Source organism: Solenopsis invicta, chromosome 8 (assembly GCF_016802725.1).
Source record: "Solenopsis invicta isolate M01_SB chromosome 8, UNIL_Sinv_3.0, whole genome shotgun sequence".
In the NCBI taxonomy this organism is placed as follows: Eukaryota; Metazoa; Arthropoda; class Insecta; order Hymenoptera; family Formicidae; genus Solenopsis; species Solenopsis invicta.
This window is the reverse complement of record NC_052671.1, coordinates 2,028,906-2,053,531: the sequence shown is the minus strand read 5'-3', so window position 1 is coordinate 2,053,531 and position 24,626 is coordinate 2,028,906. Positions and strand designations below refer to the sequence as shown.

Sequence of the window (24,626 nt, the reverse complement as noted above, 5' to 3'; positions counted from 1 at the left end):
TTTAATACTAATTAATTACATATATGTATATGTACTTTTAAATTAATTTTAAATTTATTAAACACTAATTGCAATACTTTACATCAAATTTTGTGACACCGTTCCATATTTTATTTTTTTTACTCCATTTTTTCTCACTTTTGAACAAAAATCAGTTGCGACACGTTTTATTTTAATTTACCAATATTTAATTGTAACCAATTTAATTGTAACCTTCTTATAGAAACCAATTATTAAATTGTGTTTTTTTTATCTGTACGACGTTTTAGTGATTATTTCCATTATATTACATTATACTACATTCAACCTTACCTTTTTTAATGTGGCTTTACTCTTCTTTCCCTTTGGCTATATTTACTAAAAATTTATTGTTTTTGAATATTTGAACTTATGTATTTGTTTTTTGACTTAACGACGACTCATGATCAAGGACGGATTTTGGTTTCCGCCAACCCTAAGCTGAATCACATTTACCGCCCCTTAATGACAGTGAAGCAAGGGGGAATTTTTTTATTAATCAAATATAAAAAATAGATAATAAAATAGGAAATAGGTATTAATAAATTTTTTAATTTCAAAAATGAAAAATTTGCCGCTCCCTAAAATCTGCCGCCCTAAGTTATACCTTATCCAGCTTAATGAGAAATCCGCCCTTGCTCATGATGACAAAATAAAATCGAAATATACTGCATTATTTTGATTATATGTATGTATTATAAATTGTTGATTTAACTCGCATTTTAATTAAGCTCGTTTTTTTAAACCTTCTTAATTTTCCTTTGCTTAGTTAATCTTCAAGTGTAATTTGATTTTATTTAAAGAATATATCAACTTTTATTTGAAGTAAAATATGAATTTGAATATTATATATTTTATTTAAAATAGAATAACCATTATAAAGATTAGTAAAAAACCAATAAATCTAAAAATGTTTTTTTTTATTTGACTTTGCCAGCATTTTGATTGCTTAGATTTTATTACTTTTTAAATCAGCAATTATTAATGTCTTATTATCAATCATATTAAATATTCTTTTATAGTTGTTCATCGATAATGAATTTGTGGATGCTGTGAGAGGTCATAAATTTCTTACAATAAATCCCGTTGATGGTAAGGTTATTGCAGAAATCGCTGAAGGAGACAAAGTAAGGTTTATTGAGTTTATATTGAAAATAAAATATCTTAAGAAATTTAGATGTTTTATCAATTCTTTACCTATGGCGTCTACAGCAGTCAACGTATGCAAATATTAGATTCATACTAAAATTTTGCAGTGTATGTGTATAAAATGAAAATAATTCGGAAAACAAAATAATTCAGAATGTGGACTTCATGAAAATACAATGTTGAGTTCTTAAAATTATGTTTAAATATCTAATAAGAAAGAATAGTGTGCTAAAAAATTTGCACATGTATATAAATTTAATTTTGATGCAGTAATATACACACAAAAAAAAAGGGACACTTTCTAGACACCAAAAGATAAACTATTTTCAAATGACTGTAACTCGGCGAAAAATCATCGTAAAAAAAAAAAAAAAAAAAAAAAAATTAAAAAAAGCATTTTAAAGCTTGAAGTTTCAACTTTAACGCTCCATCGACAGATTTTTATAGTTCTTTTAACTTCCTTGTCTTATGCAGTAAAAAAGCACATTAATTAAATTCTAGACGCGACTTCAATTGATCGCAAATTATATTGAATTACATACTGATGGGATATCGCAAATTTCTCATTCGATTGCCGAAAAATATTCAAACTGCGCGCGCACGATTCACTTAATAGAAGGTGATGGAGTATCGATCAGTCTCAAACCCGTTATTTCACCATCGCGAAAGTAGGTTATTTTGCCCGTGGTCCATAATTCAAGAGATCTCAGTGTGTGCTCGGATTTTGTCAGATATTCATCCTCTGACTGAGGTAATTAATAAAGCGGTTTCTCGACGTCTTCTCCGCTATCACATCCGCGCTTCATCGCAAGGTATTTCTTCTGGTTTGTCGCGAGATAAGAAAACAATAAATTGTATATCGTGTATGACAATATAATAAATAAATATAATCTTTCAGCCAATATACACACGTTCGGAATTAATTTTCTATAGTCTTCTTAATAACAGCTTATTTATACGTATATTAATGAGATAATGTTGCTATCGTATATGTCGATATATGTGTGAGTTAATGAGAGTGAAAGAATTTACCTCAGGTTGTTGTTGCGAAACGTTCTGCCTTTGGTTGCCACAATCGTGTTTGTTTGAAATATCCGACATTTCGTGTGATAATCAAAGGAGCAAAGTAATGTACGTAGCGTACTTTACGACTTATATTTTAAAGGTTTATTATACGTTAGGATATATACATATATAGAGTTAAAAATTGTAGACATTTATATCCAGTAAAATATAAATTTCTGTTAATTTAATATGTTGTTCGGAAACACATCTGGCGAAACGGATTTAGGTTTAATACGCACAACTGGACAAATCATATCATGTCGTTCTTCTAAAGGAGAGATGTTTTTAAATTAAACTAGCCTATTCTCTTTGTGTTAAAGAAAATTGATTAATTTTAAATATATACAAGTGACGAAATTCAAGATATTAGCATTTTTTAAATAATCTATAATATTAAAATGTATCTAGGTCTATAAATAAAAATATTTACGTATTTCTTTATACGCAAAAAATACTTATTGTCAATTATTTGAAATAAATAAAAATTATTTTTTTTCATAAATTCATGTATCCACAAATGTATTATAAGTTTATGATATGCATTAAACTTATTCAAATATATTCTGAATCCAATAATTTAATTCTTTAAGAATATTAAATTTAAATAAAAATTCTGTTTGCTGTTATTATTCTGACTTTCCTTCGATAAAATTTTATAATATTCTTTGAAAAGTATAAATTCTTTTTTCGAGTATATGATGAGAATTTATGATGAATATGTTTTAAGACTACACGTAGAGAAATCATGAGAAATTGATAACCATACGAATAGTTAAGTTAATAATACAAATATATTTTTTGTATATAACAGCGATCTCAGTAATAATTATATTATCCATTCAATATATAAAATGCAACTTTTATTTTTAATTAGATAGTAGATCAGATCAAGATACAATAAATTGCACAAATATCTATCAAATCCTCCGAACAATTGTTAATTTTATATATTAAAATATATTTATGCTAGCGCAAAAGTATCTTTTTTAAGTCATCTATAATATTTTAATCTTTTTAAATAGTATAATGTAGTTATACATATACCTACTGCAACTATACGTGTCTCGAGTATCAAGTATAGTCAGTTTAACTAAACATACATTTTGGATAATCTAAACTGACGTATATGCTACCATTAACAATATTGGGCTATCGAGATATAAGTGTATGGCACATTAATATGGTAGTGGCTACATTAAGCGTGTAATATGGCTGAATAAACTATATTTATGACTGCATTTCTAATCTTTTCTTTTCGTGTAATATCAAGAAATTATTCTTTCTTAAAGATAACCTTTACTTGAAGAAAAGGTAAATTGAGTAATCGCTTTTTTAAGCAATAAAATTGATATTTCTCTTCTTACTAATGTAATATGCTTGTTTAACATGGAATAATATGGAAAAAGCATCCAATTAAATGTTATTACGAGATAATTATATTGCTTATGTAGGCATTTTTTTGTAATGCAGCCTGTATGCGAAAATATTGATGACCCGGTGTTATCCTATCAAAGTTAGGGCATGGCACGAAGATACCCTATGTAAAAATCTCTTCGTCAGTTCAGATTGCCGAGTCGAATAGTCAGTCTAATTATAATACATAGTTACTGGTAAAAAGTTTCTTAATAAATTCAAACATATAATTAAACTCAAAAGCATAAAATCAGGAATATGTGATTCAATAATTTTATTTAATTAGCAAAATTGCTTTACAACAGCAGTTAATTTTAAAACAGAACTAACTACTAGGTAGAACTAACTAGGTAGAACTAACTACTAACTGCGCGATGATCTTAAAATAGCTCAAGAGCTACTGCATTTAGCGAAGTTTCAATGAAACAGAATGTGGAGTATTTTACTACCGAGAAATGATTACATTGTACATTACATTATTCTCAGTAAATCGTTAATACAATTTAATTATCATGTGTTGAATTATAAAACAGAAATGTGAAATAACAAAGAGATACTTTTTTTTTTCAAATAGAAAAAAATAAATTTTAGTTGCAAACATATGAAGAAATAATGGTAAAATAGTATAGTCATTGTAGCAATGACATCATTTGTTAGATTTGCATATATTATTATTTATGAAAAAATAAAAGAAACATGAAAAGATAATAACAGAAATAGTATAGACATTATACCAGTAATATCATTTATTATATTTGCATATATTAGCAATATTTATAAATATTAAGTACATTATTATTATAGGAAATATTGGTATAATATCATAATATCTTCCTATTTATTTATTTATTTATTTATTTTTCAGTTAACCGTACAGCTCCGAAAACGATATAAATACGAATAAGAATAACAGAATTGACATTGCTAAGCAATCTTATCACGTGCCGGAAATAATCTCTTAACGACGTTAGCGACGTCGGCGTCGCTTCTATAACCACCGTTCAAGCACTTACCCGTCGACCGTTGTCGAGTGTAGACATCATTGCATCGCTGAGAAGAAAATGGCAAAGCAAGCAGAAATTAAATATACTCAAGTAAGTTGATATCTCGTATTGTTTCATAGAATGCAAAAATCTTTTTTCTTTTACTAAATATAATACATTAGATTCAATACAATAAAGATTTAAAATAATAGACGAATTCTCTTATGTTGTCTACATAAAAATCCCTTTCAGCTTATTTAAAGAAGTTACGCTTTTCAATCTACACTCTCTTCACTCTACACAATTTAACTATTTAATAACTTTAATAGTACTCAATTATACATATACAGGGTGTTCAAAAAGTCTCGGACTGGCAAAATATCTCGAAAACTAAGCATTTAAAAAAAAAAAATGTTTCAGATAAAAGTTGTAGGGTTTCAAAAGATCTATTTACTGATCTTATCAGTTTGACTTTGGATGGCGTCGCCAAGGTCAGATCAAAATCACATTAACTTTTTTAAATGGAACTGCCTACTTTTTATTGCATATTCTTGTAGCTTATCTCAAGACCTTTCCAAAACACTATAAACTAATGTATTTTCGTTAAGTATTTTTCGAGTTGTGAAGCTTGAAAGTTACAGTACATTACAGCTTTCAAGCCTCACAACTCGGAAAATACTCAACGAAAATAAACTTTCTTGTAGTGTTTTGGAAAGGTCTCGAAATCGATTACAAGAAAATGCAATAAAAAATATGCAGAGTGTTCAAAAAGTCCCGGACCGGTTGAATGTCCCGGACTTTTTGAACACCCTGCATATTTTTTATTGCATTTTCTTGTAATCGATTTCGAGAACTGAACACCCTGTATGTATATTTACACGCTTACAATTTTAAATTAATCGGCCATGAATTTCAATACTCTGATTGCAACAAATTTTGTGACACCGTTCCAAGTTTTCTGACTCCATTTTTTCTCGTTTTTAAACCAAAAATCGATTGCAATACGTACCATTTTAATTTATCAAATTTATTTAATTGTAACCGACTTATTAAAAAAACCGATTTTCATATTGTTTCAATTTTAATCCGCATGACATTTTCGTTATTATTTACATTATTTATACTATTTAAGCATCTAACCTTTGTCAATGTGATTTTTCTCTTCTTTCTTTTCGGTTCCTACTTTTTCCAACGGTTTATTGTTTTTAAGTAATTAAATATATGTATTTATTTTTCAATTTAACGATGGTTGATGATGACTAAATAAAGTCGAAACATACTGCGCTATTTTGTATGTACCATAAATTATTGATTTAATTCACATTTTTTCAAGCTTATTTTTTGAACTTTTTTATTTCTCCTTTATTTAGTTAATTTTCGAATGTGATTTCATTTAAAGGATATATCAACTTTCATTTAAAGTAAAACATGAATTTAAATATATTTTCATTAAAATTGAATAACGATTACAAAGAATGGTGAAAAATCGGGATGAATCTAAAAATGTTTTGTGACTCTACTTTGTTAGTATTTCAACCCCTTAGTTTCATGATTTTTTAAATCAGCAATTTTTTTATCTCATTATCATTCATATTAAATATACTTTTTACAGTTGTTCATCGACAATGAGTTTGTGGATGCTGTGAGTGGTCGTAAATTTTCTACGATAAATCCTGCTAATGGTAAGGTTATTGCTGAAATCGCCGAAGGAGATAAGGTAAAATTTTCACATCTTTAATTATATCACCTAGAACTAATACAACCTGTAGTCCCCTACTTGTGAATTTTATGCAACCCACTAACTTATAGCCGAAAACATAAAATCACATTTTCTATTTTATACAAAATATTTTCTTTTTTATGGACTTCATGCTATTTTGCCATTTTTATAAATCTTTAGATTAAAAAACAACTAATATTAAAAATCTTTGTTTTAAGTTGATTCAATATTAAAAAAGAATGATTTAACGTATTGAAAAACAATGACGTAATAATTATATTCTTCATTAAATTGAATTACACTGTTAGCATTTATCCACTAAATTTTCATCTTTATAATTTAAAGGAAGAATTTAGAATTTAAATGAATAATAAACTGAATTAAAAGATAACGTCACTTGATTTATACAACCCGAAAAATTGAATTGTATAAAGTTGAAAATAATTTTCAATTTTGTTACGACACAAATAACTTGTTTGTGTCTGAGAGATGAATATCAGAGGGTTATCTTATCATATTATTTGTATTTTATTATCTCAGTTCACTTTCTTTTATATCTTCAAGAGGAATACGTAATAATTACACGTCTACATATACACGTATCTACGGATAATATGTAGTGATACTTATAAATTATATTTTTATTCGCAATACCAACTTTTGAATGATTTAAGCCTATACACCTATATCCAGGGCTAAATAAAATACTTTCCGATTTGCATTTAAAATGCCAACTGTAGAATACTTTAAAAAATGTATTCCTAAAATGTAAAATAAGTTTTCCATTTTAAATGTAAATTGGATAAATATTTTAAATGGTTTGTAAATGCAAAATGATTTTTCTAGTACATGTAGTTTATTTAGATATGTATATTTCATAGACTTATTTGATAAACACGTTGTTTGTTTTTAACACTTTGTTTTGAATTGCTCTTGACTAGTGTCTTTAGAAGTAAGAGTATGGACAACGTTCTATTTATTTTGATTGATTTGATACATAATAAAACCATGAGAAAGTTGTTCGTAACGTTTACGGAATTAAGTATTTCATCCTTGTTGTTCACCGAAAGTTAAACAAGGACAAATGATGCTTGCAAACGTTAAGTTCGCCAATCACAGAACTTAATTCTTTTTACGCGTCAATGACGCTAGAAAAACCATTACAACCATACAAATGTATAGCTTTTTTTATTTCAAATGTAAAATGAAAGTAATTTTGATTGGAAGAAGCATTTAAAAAAGAAATATAAAATGCTATTTTCATTTCAAATACATATTTAAAATGGAATTATTTCAAATATTATTGTAACTCTGCCCTCCATATCAGATTATGAGTTGCCGGTTAACAATTCCCGATTAATGATTCTATTTCGATCAATTACAATGCAGCAAGTTCTGGCTACGAGTTGCTGGTTGCAGAGTTATGATAGTAGCTTATTTATCAGTCCTTCAACCGTTAACTGAAAACCGTAATCGTAATCTGATATGAGTCATACACTCCAGTTTATTTGAATAAGCCAGTTTAGCACAAATGTGACTTATAATTATAATTTTTCATATTTACCAGTTGCTTGCTCAAGTTAAAATAACTATGCAATTTTGTCATCTATACGCTTCAATAAATTTACACATGTATGCTTGCGTATGCATACTTAATAAATTTATTTAATTGTGCGGCTAGTAATGAAAGCAGTTAACCAATAGAAAAATAATTTCAATTTTGCATACCGTTATCAAAACTTCTTTTTTTTTATCAAAAATTACAAATTAATAATATTAAAAATTAATTGTAATTTAAGAATAAATTTCTTTTCAGGCTGATGTAGATAAAGCAGTAGAAGCTGCTAAACGAGCATTTAATAGAAATTCGAAATGGCGCACTATGAATCCATACGTCCGTGGGCTACTTATGAACAGGGTAAAATTTTACCTAAAATTAGAAATATATTTTTTATAGCCTAATGCAAACATTAACTATATTAAATGTAAATCAATAAAATAGTTCGCAGATCTTATTACGCGCGATTTAGACTATATCGCCACCCTCGAAACTCTTGATAATGGAAAAACATATACGAGTGCTGTACAGGATATTCAAGCAAGTGTTGCTTTTCTTCGTTATTATGCAGGATGGTGTGATAAGATACTTGGGACTACTATTCCAACAGGTATTTATTCTTAAAATTATCGCCATTTAGAGATAATTATCTCCTTATCACCTCTGTGGATAGCATTGCAGTAAATTAATATACTTTATTAAAGTTCATCTATCAATTATTATTTTTTCACCGTGACAGATATAATACAAATTGAGTAACAATAAGTAATTCTATTTATTATTTGACTAGGCGACGCCAGTATTACAATGACGCGAAAGGAGCCAATTGGCATTGTAGGACAAATCATTCCTTGGAATTATCCTTTCATGATGTTGGCTTGGAAATGGGGCCCTGCCTTGGCTACTGGATGTACTTTGATCTTAAAGCCAGCGGAACAAACACCGTTGACCGCGCTTTATGCGGCCGCTTTAGCTAAGGAGGCAGGCTTTCCAGCAGGTGTTATAAATGTCATTCCAGGTTACGGTCCAACTGCTGGCGCAGCTATTGCTGAACATCCAGAAATTCAAAAAGTTGCCTTTACCGGATCCACTGAGGTATTTACATTTTATTCAGTATAATTGTATTGATAGAAATATATATGCATTGACATCCTCAATCTCTAGGTCGGACATTCCATAATGGTAGCTGCTGGTAAAAGTAATCTTAAGCGTGTCAGCCTTGAATTAGGTGGCAAGAGCCCGCTCGTTGTTTTCGATGACGCGGACGGTATGTTGTAAGAATAATAAGAGATTTTAGTGTACTTTGTTGGATAATTAATTATATGAATATCTCTTTGTCTGTATTTACAGTGAAAGAGGCTGCAGAAATTGCTCATAATGCGATATTTTCAAATCATGGACAAAATTGTTGCGCAGGATCACGAACATTTGTACATTCTAAGATATATGACGATTTTGTAAAACATGCTAAACAATTAGCGCTTAACAGAAAAGTAGGTGATCCATTTGATTCTAACATGAATCAAGGCCCGCAAATCGATCAAGAGATGTTAGATAAAGTTATGAACTTAATCAATTCGGGCAAACAGCAAGGCGCTGTAGTAGAAACAGGTGGAACTCGCAAAGGTGACATTGGCTATTTCGTAGAACCTACAGTTTTTTCAAATGTTACCGATGATATGAGGATCGCCAAAGAAGAAATATTTGGCCCGGTTCAAACAATTTTGAAATTCGATACCATGAATGAAGTAATTGAACGTGCTAATCGCACTAACTACGGTCTTGCTTCTGGTATAATTACTAAAGATATTAATAAAGCTATGGAATTTGCGCAAGCCGTGGAAGCAGGTAGCGTTTGGTAAGTACGCAAGGAATACATGATGATACTTTGCTGTATGGACATGTATAGATATGTATGCTTAATGATGTCTAGGGTGAACTGCTACGATGCTATTACACCGCAAACGCCATTTGGTGGTTTCAAACAATCTGGCATAGGACGTGAATTGTAAGTTATAACGTATTTATTAAACTAAGATGATTTAAATGCTAATTTATTAAATTCGTATCTTTTTTTTAGGGGAGAAGAAGGCTTGAAGGAATATCTCGAAATTAAAACCGTTTCTATCCGGGTCGCAAAAGGGAACTAACATGTGAGAACTAATGTTTGTGTATGATGTCTACACTCTTGATTTTTATTATATTTTTGTTACGAATGCTTTGAATGAAATTTTTGTAACAGAATATTAATAAATGATATATGCAATGGTTCATAAAATTTCAGAAATCAATATGTGTTTATACCTTCTTATTCCGTTCTTTTTAAAATATAGAGAAAAAATTTATATGTATTTGCGAGACCTACATATCTCAAAAAATTAAGAAAATATATTTATAAAACGTAAAAGTGTAAAACAGATAAAAAACAAAATAATCATATTTTAGTTTTATAAACATAACACTTTTATTCTAGGTAAATGTTAAAATTTTGCTGATTATTTTGGTGTAATGATAAATACAATATATTTTTTACCTTCACGTAACATGAATGTAAAATTATCTATATGCGAGTTGCAGGCTCAGGATAATCATCTGGAGGTATTCCTAATTCTTCGTCTGTCCACGAGGATGGTTGTTCATATGGGAACTCTCCCTGAACACAAAAAGAATCATTATGTTGGAGGATTATAAAAATACAATTTAACAAAAAAAAAAAATTATAACCACTAAAATAGAACTAGTCATTTTCTGTAGTTTCTTGGATGCTAAATATGTGTCTGGGTTTTTCCAAATTGCTTTATCATAATTTTGATAAATTTGTAATTAAAATGACAAAAAGGGCTATTTTCAGGTATTTTGTCATATAATAACTATGATATGCTGGCCATGCTAGAGAAGTTTTATTGCAATTAAAATTAAAGCTGCATTCTGATATGTACTGCCAGTATTGAAAATCTATAGTTCACGTTACGTACATTATAGATTTTCAGGCAATGAATTTCGGAATGCAGCCTAAATAACAACCTAAACAGCCTAAATAACTTCAAAAAGAATTTTTTGTGTCAATATAATATTCATGATATTAAATATAGTCTATCGTGCTAAATAGTTTTAAATTAAATTCTTGATAGATTGTAAAATAGATTTTAATTATGTTTCTTTAACCCTGCTGGTCTGTTGGAGTCTATTTAACCCAAAATGATTTTTGTTTCCTTGTAACATTTTTGTGTGACAAGTGAGCGTTTTGGCCTTTCATGACTTTGTTTCATATCTTGAAAACTGTCTTAATCACAGTAAAGTTAGAACAAAATCATGAAAGACCAAAACACTCACTTGTCACATAAACATGTTACAGAAAAACAAAAATCATTTTGGATCAAATAGACCCAAACAGACCAGCAGGGTTAAATTTGGGAGTTCCTTAAGTCATTGAATACAAATCTGATGACAAAATTGGTAAATTCAAAATGGATTTAACCTAGCAAAAATCAAAATTAAAAAAATGTTCAAATTTTTGCAATAATTTATGTACAGAAGTCTTTACGAGTCTGAATATGAATCTAATGCTAAAATTGATAAATTCGAAATGATAGAATTAGTGTACGTGATACTCACGACAATGTGGCCCCAGTCGTGCCAAAAATGCCATAAGACCCACCACCACATTATTCCTCCCATAACTTCAGCTCCATATACCCATGCTTTGTCTTCTGGTGGGAGATCGCGATACACTCCATGCCTGATAAAGAAATAACACAGTAAAAATATATATTATAGCAAACATAAAAAAATAAATTATATAAAGAAAGAAATCAATTAGGTCATAGTATCGTTCATATTCTTTTCGTGTAAAATGTTTTCATAGAACACTTTTCAAGATACACTTAAGTATTCAATGGTGAAACGTTGAAACATAACCTATAACTTAGAATAGAATTACATAATAATTTTATTTACCCGTGAGACAGCCTAACGGAGCGCAGATTCGTCGCGGCGACGGTTTTAACTTGATTACTTCTATGGGCAACTTTTAATAAGTTTAATCCTCGTGAAATTATCATTATTACAAATAATTCTCGTCCCCTACCAAGTGACACTCATCTCATATCTTCGTAAGACATGAACTGCGCTGACTTGCGCAGTGTGACCCAGTGTTAGATCAGATGTTCTCGATATGCGCGTTCGATAGCTCGAAAATCGCAGTATCGACAGATGACGCGACCTCGCGATCAGTTCGTACGCAACGTACCGTGGAAGACCATTGTTGATTCGCGTTCAAACCGCTCCGCTCATTTTTTCGAGTTAATAGCAGAAAGAAATCTGAGAGCAGCCACGGTTCGATTTAGCTTCATTTTGGAGCACCTCTATCACAAAATGTGGACATTGAACTACATGGCCAATGTCTATGAATCTTGTGAGTAATGACTACGATTTTGCGATTCTCTTCCGTGCCAAATCTCAGATAGCAAAATGTATTCCTAACACAAAAAGAGAAATACTACTACAAATTTTTCTTTGATTGCAATCACATTATTGTAATGAGATGTTAATTCCTTCGTATAGAGCAATCTAAAGGCAATAGAAAGGAAACTGTTTTGCGCAACTGAAGGACAATGACGTATCAATATAAAATATCCAATAACTTGTTACAAAGTCGCATACGTGGTATGCGTTGCCGGTAATATCATAAGCAAAAATTGAAAGCCAATTTCCTAATGAAGATGATAATTCAGCAATGCACTTTTATCAAATTGATAGCAACATGCGAGAAACTTGCTATCTGGGATTAGAAGTGAAATGGATTAGATAGACAAACAATTAATCTGACATTGTCTATCTAATCCTCTCACTCTTGACTAACCTCTACTCTAAACATTTTTTCAAAAAATTAGAGGTTTTTCTAAAAAAATTTTATAATTATTACAACAGTATTATAATATTAAAGTTACAATGTCAAATATTTGACTATTAAAAAACAAAGTGATGAACAAAAAATAAAATATACCGAAAATATTAAAAATTAATTTAAGTATTGTTATACGTGCTTTGCTAAATTTTGTGTAATATTTCCGCTATCAGTATTTTAATTTATTACATGATTATTCTAAAACCTAATATTTTTAAAATATATCTACTAATTCCTTAATGTCCTTCAAACTTTGTTATTAATATTCTAAAATGGATTACCCAAGCAAAGATAATGAGAAAGTTATTGCGAATGTTACTGCAAAATTCTGAACGTTTGTCGTATTGAATTAATCGCTCACTATCACGTCACTAAGCCAACATCGCGATTTGGGTATAGACGATCGATTTCTTTGTACTGAAATATTTTCCAATTTTCAATAATAACGTTGTACTATCATTGCATCAATATTTTATACGATAAAAAAGCTGCGCAATGAGAATATTGAACTTGTCGTTAAAAGCTACAGAATCTCGATACTAATTCAGAATTTAATGAAATCATTCTCATATTTGAATTGCGTTTTTAAGTTGAGCACAAAAAAAAACAGCAAACAGTATTGGGAATGTCGGAAAATTTTCTAGTGGTCGATATATTATATGGATATACAATATTTTACATATTGTGTCAATACTAACATTTCAACGGTTCCGTCAAATAAATTCCACGCAACCGTAGTATTTATACGTTTAATCATCCATAGATTATATGCGTAAATTAAATGAGGTTTATTATACGCATCATATACCGTCCTCATACGCATTCTAATGGTAAAATTTATATGCATCGTAGTAATCGGCAGTGACCGTTAATGCTAGGTAATCGTTTATAAGACTTAAATTATTTAATTAATATATATTGTAGTAATTAGTAGTAATAGGCTTATTTGTGTTGCCGCGATTATTGCTATAGTTATTTTATAGATCAAATAAAATAAAATCGCTACAGTTATGATTGCTATTTATATTTCCAAAAATATGTGCATGAGATAATCAAATAAAGTCTTTCTTTTACAATTCGACAATTGAAATAAGATATCCGAACAAAATGTAGAGAGAATTTTTTATTTGAATTCTGGTTAAAATGTTATTTTTTGTAATAAATTATTTTTAATATTTCAAGATGTTCAGTAGTCTATTTAATTTGTGATTTTACGTATTACAGCTTCATTTAAGAATTATATTTCAAGACTTACAATTATGCGGCGCGCAGTTCACATATTAGATCTGCTTTACTCACATGGAGCCACACGACTTCCCAATTTAATAATTTTATAAAATGACACATACGACAATGACATATACGTCTTCACTTTGTAATTGACCGGTTTGATCCAATTTTTAATTTGTATGTATCGACAGTATATTTATACTGTTTGTAGTGCGTATTTTGTGAAATATATTAGTGTAATGATTAAATATACGTAATAACATATATTAGTTAAATAGAATTTTATTTTTATACATACATACATGTAACGATGTGTACGTTGCAACGATATGTAAAAGTCTTATTTTGTAAACTTAATAAAATAATTAAACCTTAAATTACAAATTAGAATAAAAAAATTTATCTAGATAAATATTAAAGAATTAAATAAAAAAGTATATAAAATTTAAAATATATTAAATAAACTCTTTTGTAATATTTTAATAATATTGAGAATATACGGGCTTGGCGAGACGTTTTTAACAGCCGCAATTACATACTTTGAATCTTAATTAAATTATAAATTTTTTAAAATATTTAGATTTCTAAAAATTGAAATTAATGTCATTACCATTAAAAATAAAAACCTTTAAATTTTTTAATAATTTTTTATATAAACATATTAATCTCTTTGTAGGCAATCTGGTTCTTTTTTAATTCAAGTGGAATTTCATTCTCAAATTTTTCAAAATAAAGAAAAAACGGAATTTAATTTCTTTTTCTATAAAATCTTGTTAGTGTGATCTTAGATTGCCGACGGCATTAGTATTTCTGGAAGTAAATACATTTTTATTTTATCAATATTTTATTATTTTTTAAACATTTTTGATAAAATAAACTTTTTTAATGGCGGACAGAATAAAAAGTTGTAAAAAAGCAAAATATTAACTCAGTTGGTTTTCGATTAAAGATACGCATTTTAAACAAATTTCTATTTCTTTTTCTCACAAATTTCAATTTTTATTAAATAATGATTTTAACATTTGACAATAAGAATAAGTAAAAGGACTAATGAGAGTACTGCGCCGTTATTTTGGCGCGAAACTAAGTAGTCAGTTAAAAACAAAAATTTATTTATACATTGAATCAAACGTTTTGACTCTCTTTGGAGTCATTATCAGCAAAAGCGCAATTGCGTTTTATTGTAAATTCGCCTTTGCTGATGATAACTCCAAAGAGAGTCAAAACGTTCAATTCAATGAATAAATGAATTTTGGTTTTTAACTGACTACTTAATTTCGCGCCAAAATAATCGCGCAGTATTCTCGTTAGCCTTTTTACCTGTTCTTATCGTTTAATCTCGAGAGTCTTTACTAAATTGTTGTTTAACATTTGAGTTAAATAATCATTTGATAATGTAGTAGAGAAAAGTATCTCTAAATTTTCCTAGATCTTTTGAAAGTCTAAAACAGTAAAAAAAATTAGGTTGAACAAAAAGGATTGCTTACGGAATAAGTAAACATATAATTGCTCACGGAGAATTAAATAAAATTTTGGCTGAACGTAATAATAGATATTTTATATATTATTTTGCGTTTTGTGTCCTAAGAACAAATTAAAATAAATTAATAAAATTTATGAGATTTTAGTATCGAATTATTCTTGTTAATAAAAAAATTTATAAGTAAATTTAGATTAATATAATTTGCAAATTACAGATATATTTAATTAATAAGAGCAAATAAAAATAACATCTAATATTTTGTTTACACTTAAACTTGTACAAAAATAAAATCAAGCAACTTAACTATCAAACCTTAAATAAAACAAGTTAGAGTAATGTTTATCTATAATTGAGTATTAGAAGATCAAATCAAAGAAATATAAAATTTAAAATAAAATTTATTGAAAATATGAATATATCAAACGTCCATAATTTGAATTTCATGTTGTATTTAAAAAATTCACATGAGGCATTTGTTTTGATCGAGAATATGCTGAAAGATAAATCAATTGTCTGCTTTATCAAAAATACTTTTCAAAATGCATTTTAAATGCTTATTTATTATATAAATTAATTTACAATTATATTATTATTGATTATAGGTTTCAATCGCTATACTCTTCGCCAAACAATGACTTCGATGCAACAACGAAAGAAATGGCATTGGCGATACATCTCGGTGAGTTTATTTATTTATTTATTTATTTGCGTATCATGAATCGAGGCCGTAAAAAAGCAGCCAAACGTTTCTTAGTTTTTTAAAATATATAAATTCTAAAACAGTTATACAAATATTTTACAGCAATAAATTATATTTTTAAGATAACTTCTATAAGTGGTAAAAAAAGGCTACCGGCGTCCGTTCCATTTTGTTCTTCTTTTACGAGATTAATTTACGACAGCTTAACATTCGATGGAAGTCGTAGAAGTATATCAGCCGCGGAATGTTCGCCATTATCCGCGATACGACTGAAACTTGGGGAGCAAAGGGGCGCATTCGTACGTTAGGGGAGCGTCGTCACTGGCTGCTATTGGCTGAGCAAACGCTTTTACAAGCTGCAGCAAGGCATTTGATCCCTCGGTAGCAACCCTCCCGAGACTTATTTCGCATTGGTGCTTTAGCCATAACGTAGCCCCGGTCGTACCTAATAATATGTTTTATAGAGGCCGTCGTCCAGTATCTTTCTTCGACAAACGAGCTCTTAACCGTAGATACGAAACGCCCGTGTAACTTGGAACAAAATTGTCTTTGCAGAAATATACAGCATAAAATAGTATATATTTAATTAATACAGCAGATTAATGTGTTAAAAATTTGAAACCATTAATATGTAATAACGCAGATTAAAAATTATGTGCTCGTATAAAATGTATATACATATCTATACATAAATAGATATTAGATTTATTATATAAATATTTATTTTAAATGTGCAGAAACCTATTAATATATGCATAAGAAAAATATATAATTTTTAAAATACTTTTTCAATAAAACAAATTTCTATTTTAATCTTATTTTTTAAACTGTTTTCTAATCTAAAATATATGCAATTTGCATGTATAAGAATCCGATGTGAACGTATAACATTCTACTTCGTGGAAAAAATACATAATGTCATTTTATGTAAAATATTGATATAATATTATATAATATATATGTAGAATATAATTACAATCCATATGTAAATATAATTATAATATGTGTGCACATATGTACATTTTATATGCGTGCATTTTTAGTCTATAATTATATATTAATACTTTTGGCATTTTTAACTTTTCATACTTTTTTTTTAACGTGCTATCGCATATATCGTCGGTTATTAGAAACAAGCGCGTTCAGCACTCATAAACATCTATTATATGTGTCATTATCATAGGAAAGGGCTCATTTGATCGTTAACGTTTAATATGGTATTTAACGTTTTAAATGGTAGTTTGTAGTCTTTAATTATCGAATCTGGTGCTAATTATTTTATTTTAACCAATTATTTCAACCATTTCCTATCATACATATGTTAATGTTTTACATTTACAAATTAAATATAGATTATTAACTAGAATACTGTCATTTACATCGTGATATGTTCAATTTGTTTTATTGCCTCAATGGTTAGAAATAAAATCAGTTATTTCATGTAATTAAATTTAAACAAGAATATAAAACATTAATTAAATCAAATAAAATTACTTATAAAATATTGTTCACAATTAATTATATTAAAAAAATACTTTTATGATTTAAAAAAAAATATGAATACGATACATTTCTTATTTCTTATTTTTTTCTAACTTATACATATAATAATTTTTTTAAATATTTTACTTAAGAAAAAGTAGATTTGTTAAATACTTTATTGTTAATTTAGAATTAGATTATTCTATTATGAAATTAAGCAAATATTACAAACGAATAAGATAATATATGTTTCTGATGTACTAACTTTGACATACACAAAATTAAATTATAAAATTTAAATTTATTTCTATTAAGTCATCTCTATTTGGATGAGAAATGCATAATGTTAAACATTTCTATATTATGATATTTTTGATAAATCTTCCTTTTTGGCTATCTCTTTTTTATATTTTAGATGTTATAATAGAATGTCTAAATGTTTTGTGTGATTTATTTATCTTTTTATGAATTACACATATGCTTAATATACTCATGCAAAATCAGTAATACAATGTAATAGTTATTAAAGCATTAAAATATTTTAATTTCAATAAATATCTAAACGTATTTATTACATCTCAATTGAGATGTAATAAAAATAACATGAATGCTTCTTTAGTCAAAAGCGTTTTGACTATGTTTTATTCTAGGTGTAATCATATACATAAAAAAATTTAATTTAAAAAAAATAACATAAAAGTTACATACTTTTATACATTTTTTTTAATTAGTATAATTTTTGGTATATAATTTTCATTTACATCCAATTTTATAATTTTGGGTGGGCTATTGTACACGTAAATCATATGAAAAATTGCAATTTTGCAATTGTAATACTTTTTTTATATTGTAAATTAGTTGTATTATTTGAATCTTTATTTATATAATAAGATTGATTTTTTGATTGATAGAAATAAATCCATAAGTATGGTATAAATCTGTGGCATAATCTAAACTATTCTGATAGCGAATGTATGATTTGATTCTTCACACGCTGTTTGCAAGTATTCCACAACGAAATACGTGCTTATTGGTAAGATGCGTTTGCGCATCGGTCAATTGTTAATTCATAAATTTAGCGTCGCCATTTCGGTTAGTGGCAGTGTTTACATCCGCATGATAACTTTCGTTTAGAGAGGGAAGACTTATTGATGGACCGCGTTTATACGAGGCCGTTTGGCGGTTTTCTCCGCATACATTCCCCGCAGATTAAGAAAAAGAAGTTGCACCCCTTTATGACCGCGTAAACTGCATTGGATTGCAAATTCTCGAGCACATAATAACGATCTCATCGTCATCCCTCGTCGTCCCCGCGGTGAAGAAACGGATCCTGTAGATTAGATGGCTCGTTCAATGGGCGATACGAGAAATATGTCGGCTCGTATCCCATTACCCGGGCGCACCATCCCTCTTTGGTTGACGTGGCGCGCTCACGTTATTTCGCTCATCCCCTCACGCCACGGAACGCGGACCGTTCTGGCAAAGAGACGCTATCGGAGAGTGTTTCCATGGATACTAGGTCGGCCATCTTGGTCCATGGGCGTGAGGGATACGAATATACGATAGACCGGAGGAAAATCCGATAAATTAACTGCGACTACGTGGGAACGTGCGACTTCGTTCCAAAATGGCGACTCCGGTCGCATCATGCAAAAGCTGCGATAACTTAAGGATTTGCATTTTATATATGGCTACGTGCGTTTTTTTTTTAAATGCACATTAATGCATCTTTTATTAATCCCATTTTTCTAAACAAATTTCTTAGTTTTAAATTTGTCAAGCAAGTTGTAGAAATATTTTCAATGTCCTATTTTGATTTTATAAATGTTTGATTGTTCGCGAAGTCGATAGTGATTAAGTAAAGGTAATATTTAACTTTTCTAATACTATACATACACATAAAAAATAATTTTGCAGAGATTCGCTTGTGATTACGGACGGAAAGTTTCGAAACATTTTTATTAAAAAATGCGCGTAATATACTTTTTATATCGCCAATATATCTATCGAAAGAATTCCTTTTTTATCGCCGGTGGTCGCCAGTGTCACGTAACTTACAAAATTGCATGACGGAATAACCAAGATTAAAGATAGAAGAGAATGAGCGTGGCGAAAAAGAAGCTAAAAGAGCAGTAAAGCTGGTACGAATGCGACTTTAGCCGAATGTCTGAGAATCGCATTCTCTTCACGCGTATTTGGCATTATTGTACGGCCAACGTTCCGCGACGTCGTGTTCCTTCAACAGAAGGTTTAGGTGAATGGGTCGCTAAAGGCATACTTTTATTGCGCCTGTAAATATTATAACCTCCATTTGCCTCTTCTTCCATAACTAAAGATCTTTCATAATCGGAAAGGCAAAGAATAACTTCTAAAGGGTACTATCGAGCCATTGTGTTAAAAATTTTTGGTATCCTATAAATCTTACGTGCTTATAGATAATATTTGTATCTATCGAAGAAATTAAGATTGAAAAAAAATCAGATAATTATTTATTTTATACATATATTTGTGCAATCGCAAAAATTTATACGAGCATATCAATATTTTTATCTCATCCCTTTGTTGCGTTATATCTATATATGTAAATAACGCGGTCTTGTGAAGCATTAAAAACTAAACGTGTACGAAGATATCGAATATCGCTAGCAACAGCCACAGCCAGTCGCTTAACCGTGCTCCATTTTGACAAGGGCTGCGTATGGTTTTCTTTATTTGTCAATAAAAACGTGCTACATGTTCTGTTTCCTTGGTAACGATCGGGTAATGCTTTTTTCTACGCAATGAAGTCCTTCAATATGTCTCTCGTGAAAGTAGCAGGAAAATCGTTGTCCGCCGGTACTTTTGATGGCGGTGGCAGCTGCTGAATCGCCAATTGGTTTTGCCAGTCTATCTAGAAAAGCAATAGAAGTCTTTTTATTTTTTCAAATAATTTTATGTCAGTTCGATTGTAACATTGGCGCATAATTGATTTTTACCAATATTTCTATATTTTATAATTGTTCGAGCTTAGAAATGAGATGATACTTTAAATATAACAAGAAAATACACAATAACTAGTAAGCACAAAAGAAAATCTTTAATACGGATTTAATTTTTGTAATGAATTCAAAGTTTTTTAACAAACCATTTTTTTTTAATCTAACAATAGGGATATTTAGTTCTGTGTTCAGTTTCCGTAGATAAAATTTCAAGGATAAGTAAACAAGATAAAAACTCTGCTGCCCCATCAGCAGACAATGTTTTTTAAATTTATTCTTTATTATAACGTTTTTTAAATATTTAAAAGACATTTAAAAAATATTGTTTTCTGATATGGTGTTTAACCAATCTAAATATTATTTTAACAGAATTCTATTGAAGATTTATTATTACGAAAGTTAAAAGTTATGATAAATAATAACCTCTTGTTTAAGAAACTTCTCGCTAAAAAGAAATTAGTTAATAATACTTACAGTTATCAGAGGATCTATTTGTTTACATTCGATTTTATTTACATGGCTATCTTACATGGATAAAACTTTTACTAAAGTATTTAAAAATTTAGCCAGCTTTAAAAATAATTTTGACAATCAAGACAATAATAATAATAATCTAAACATTACTATCTATACTAATAGTAACTTTAAAAAATTGTTACAAATTGTTTTCTTTTTGAGAATAAAAGGACTATTTTGATAACGTGGTAAATAAATCCAGGTAATTTTAAATATTACGAAAGAATATTTTGTTTTGTATCTAAAAATTTAGTAAGATATAGATCTAAAAATACATTTGTTAGACCATCAAAATAATTATGTAAGGTGCTCAAGTTGATTATTAAAATGTTCAAATTTTTGCAATTGTTTATCATACTGGAGTGTCTTACTAATTATTTGGGTAATCACACAATTATTTTCAGATTTGTAAATTTAAATATTTAGATAAATTTTTAGATACTTTTAGCAAAATTGTTTTTTCCATGTATTAATTATACTTTTGTAAATTGATATCAATGCAGCATATCGTATTTTTTACTTTTAGAAACAGAAGAATTATTTTTATTTAGAAAAATAAAGTATAAAATAAAATTTACCATTTTTAGGAGATGCTTAAAATTTTCGTGACTTCATCTACGTTTCCATTAAATTATTTGCTTTTGCAAAATGTTTCGGAATCATACTTATTGGTTTATTGGAGGTATCTTCCAGCATTTTATTCGTACGCGTAGAATTTCTTCGAAGTTCATTCAATCTAAATAATTGATACAGCCAACGATGAAAAAGTTCAGAGCGAGCGGCAAGTTTATTCTCTGCTTTGGATATAGAATTTCCGTCTAAGAAAAGCATAAAAAATATTATCAGAGGAATCTTTTATTCAGATATATAAAGTAAATGTTCCAGTGGCCAGATATTTATCTCAAAAGCTATCTTTATGGAAAACATGATTTTTTTAATCAAAATGACGTCTTTTTTACATTTTTTTATATACATTATACAAATTACACTTTATAAGTAAAAAAAGTAAAAAACAAATTATTATCTATTTGTAGTTTATTAAATATTCGCAAGTATTTTTGTATATGTGTGTATACTAACGCAATATCGGATCGCAGTGTGACAATTAGTTAATTTTCTTTATATATTTCTAATTTCAGCCACAGATTGATATTAAAAATATATACAAGAAAATAAAAACAATAATAAAATTAGTAAAATTATTTTGAAGTTTAAATAAAATGCATAAATAATAAAATAATATAATATTGTAAAATTTTTTAAATTTTGTTTTTTTTTAATTTTTTTCTCGACTGTTTTCTCAACTTTTTCTTTCTTTTATTTTACGTAAATTTTTTTTTCAATTGATCCTTCTTTTTTTGATAATTTTAGCTTTTTTATTTCTAATTATAACAAAATAATTATTTAATACTATAAAGTTGATACCATAGATATTGAAACGTCAACAAAGAAATTATTGAATGATTACTTATATTTAATGAGAAACTTGAGATATCTTGAATGAATTAATAGTATAACGGTACAATAGAATACTAAGAATATAATCTTTATTATTATTACTTTTGGTTGTCAAACATATAGACGGACATTGGGACTATCCTAAGTTTAGCTAATACCAGTAACCGTACATTAAAATATTTATATATAAAATTAATTTAAATAGAAAAAATCATGTAGAATGTACTCGAAGGAACATTTTATGTTGAAATATCAAAACGTTTTTTTCAAAAGTTAATTAAAAAGATTTTTTTTGCGTTATAAAAATCATTTGCTTTTAATAAAATAATTAAGAATTCAAGGTATTTATCTTATGTAATGTACCTGAGTTTATTCTATTAATTATTATTTAATTCAATATTACACAACGGCTCTAAACTTTTAGTGTATACGAACGTAATATATCAATATTTTAGAAATATTTACTGTAAGATTTATGTTCGTAAATATTTAATAATAACTGTTTATTTAATATATATTTGGACACTGAAACATGTTCGCTTACTGGGACATTTATCTCAAATATCAATAAAGATATTACAAAAATACTATTTTATAATAAATTGATTAATTATTATATTTTATGTGCTCTTAATACAACGATGTTATAATAAATGCATAAGATCATTGATAAATAAATATTAAATATTTATATGTAAATATGTATTACATTAATATATAACTCAAAATTTATTTACCTGTCAAACTTGCAATCACCAATAAAAAGAGCAGCAACGCACCTTTGTATCCAGCCATATTTGAATATTTTCTGTTGCTTGTATTGTTCGCTCGAGTATTTATACACAATTTATCAACACCTAGAGTCAAGTATTTAGATAACTGATTCAGGTTAAGGGGGTATTCTAGTTTGATGGGTTAAAAATAGATTTTTTTCTTTATAAGTTTTCAATCTTTATAGTCTTAAAGAAAAAGATTATAAAGTAATTCAATAAAAGTCAAACAATTCGATATTTTCATGATTTGCAGAACGCTACGTATGAGTTGACATTATAAGGTATACAAGCATTTATGCATTAAAAGCACCAGTAGACAGTAATAATAGCACAATGATAATAGCAATAAAATAAATATAGAGAGACTGCAGATGTTTTACTAAATTTAAATTAGAACAATGTCAAGCATGTAAAATGGCAATAAAATACATTAATTTATATGAACATTTGCATCAAAACATGGAACAAACGTTATGGAACAAAATAGAAATTGTTACGTTTCTGGTTGCATTTTCAACAAAGGATTTCAAACCATCCTACTAACAATGGAAATTATTTTAGAGTCAAATGCGAAAGCATATGCCGACTTTTGAAATTGATCATATAAAGCTGATCATGTATCCCATAGTCTTTCTAACGTTTTACATATTTGTCAAAACTATAATAAGACTAAACAATTTTTTTTCGAAAAAGAGAAAAATATACATAATAAAGAAAGCTACGTATCGGCGATACAAGAGAATACAACAGAATAAAATAAAATACTTAACTATCATTATCGCGTCGCTTAATTCATTCTTTTTTTATATAAATCCTTTGATTTATTCTTTTTCTGTAAACACTCTTATCTAGAATGTTTCTTACACCCTAACATCTAAAAAATGAAGCTTATGCTACTATAAATTTTTTTATTAAAATTTTATTAAAAATTGTTTATTCTATATATCATTCTTGATGTACGAGCTAGTAGGCAATATGTTAACACGTTATTACCTTTCAAAGAGCGATTGATAAATAATAGATGTATAGTACACAAAATCATTTTTTGTGAATAATTTAATAATTGCATTTAGTTAACTCTTGCGATTAAAATCCACAAACATATTGATGTGACGACTATTTAACAAAACGAATACTTCGTGCAATTTTTACTTTGCACATAAATCAAAATCATAAAACAAGGGATTTATAAAT

At 28.2% G+C, this 24,626-nt stretch overlaps 2 protein-coding genes across 4 annotated transcripts; one reads left to right on the top strand and one right to left on the bottom strand.

The window, feature by feature from the left end:
* Positions 1-1,815: 1,815 nt before the first annotated feature.
* Positions 1,816-10,193, top strand: LOC105192904 (retinal dehydrogenase 1). 2 transcript variants are annotated; one of them, XM_026134262.2, is made up of 10 exons: positions 1,816-1,979; positions 4,511-4,739; positions 6,241-6,345; positions 8,165-8,266; positions 8,351-8,516; positions 8,697-9,001; positions 9,071-9,173; positions 9,257-9,764; positions 9,840-9,914; positions 9,987-10,193. In XM_026134262.2, exons 2-10 carry the CDS (start codon positions 4,707-4,709, stop codon positions 10,054-10,056), a joined length of 1,467 nt encoding a protein of 488 aa, XP_025990047.1. In that variant the 5' UTR covers positions 1,816-1,979; positions 4,511-4,706; the 3' UTR covers positions 10,057-10,193. The 2 variants fall into 2 exon arrangements, with proteins under 2 accessions (XP_025990047.1, XP_025990048.1); XM_026134263.2 differs by having other exon boundaries at positions 1,818-1,918.
* Positions 8,582-12,064, bottom strand: LOC105192844 (NADH dehydrogenase [ubiquinone] 1 beta subcomplex subunit 2, mitochondrial). 2 transcript variants are annotated; one of them, XM_011157101.3, is made up of 4 exons: positions 11,864-12,064; positions 11,522-11,645; positions 10,440-10,559; positions 8,582-8,954 (listed from the first exon to the last, which is right to left on the bottom strand). In XM_011157101.3, exons 1-3 carry the CDS (start codon positions 11,965-11,967, stop codon positions 10,467-10,469), a joined length of 321 nt encoding a protein of 106 aa, XP_011155403.1. In that variant the 5' UTR covers positions 11,968-12,064; the 3' UTR covers positions 8,582-8,954; positions 10,440-10,466. The 2 variants fall into 2 exon arrangements, with proteins under 2 accessions (XP_011155403.1, XP_011155402.1); XM_011157100.3 differs by lacking the exon at positions 8,582-8,954 and having other exon boundaries at positions 10,346-10,559.
* Positions 12,065-24,626: the final 12,562 nt, after the last annotated feature.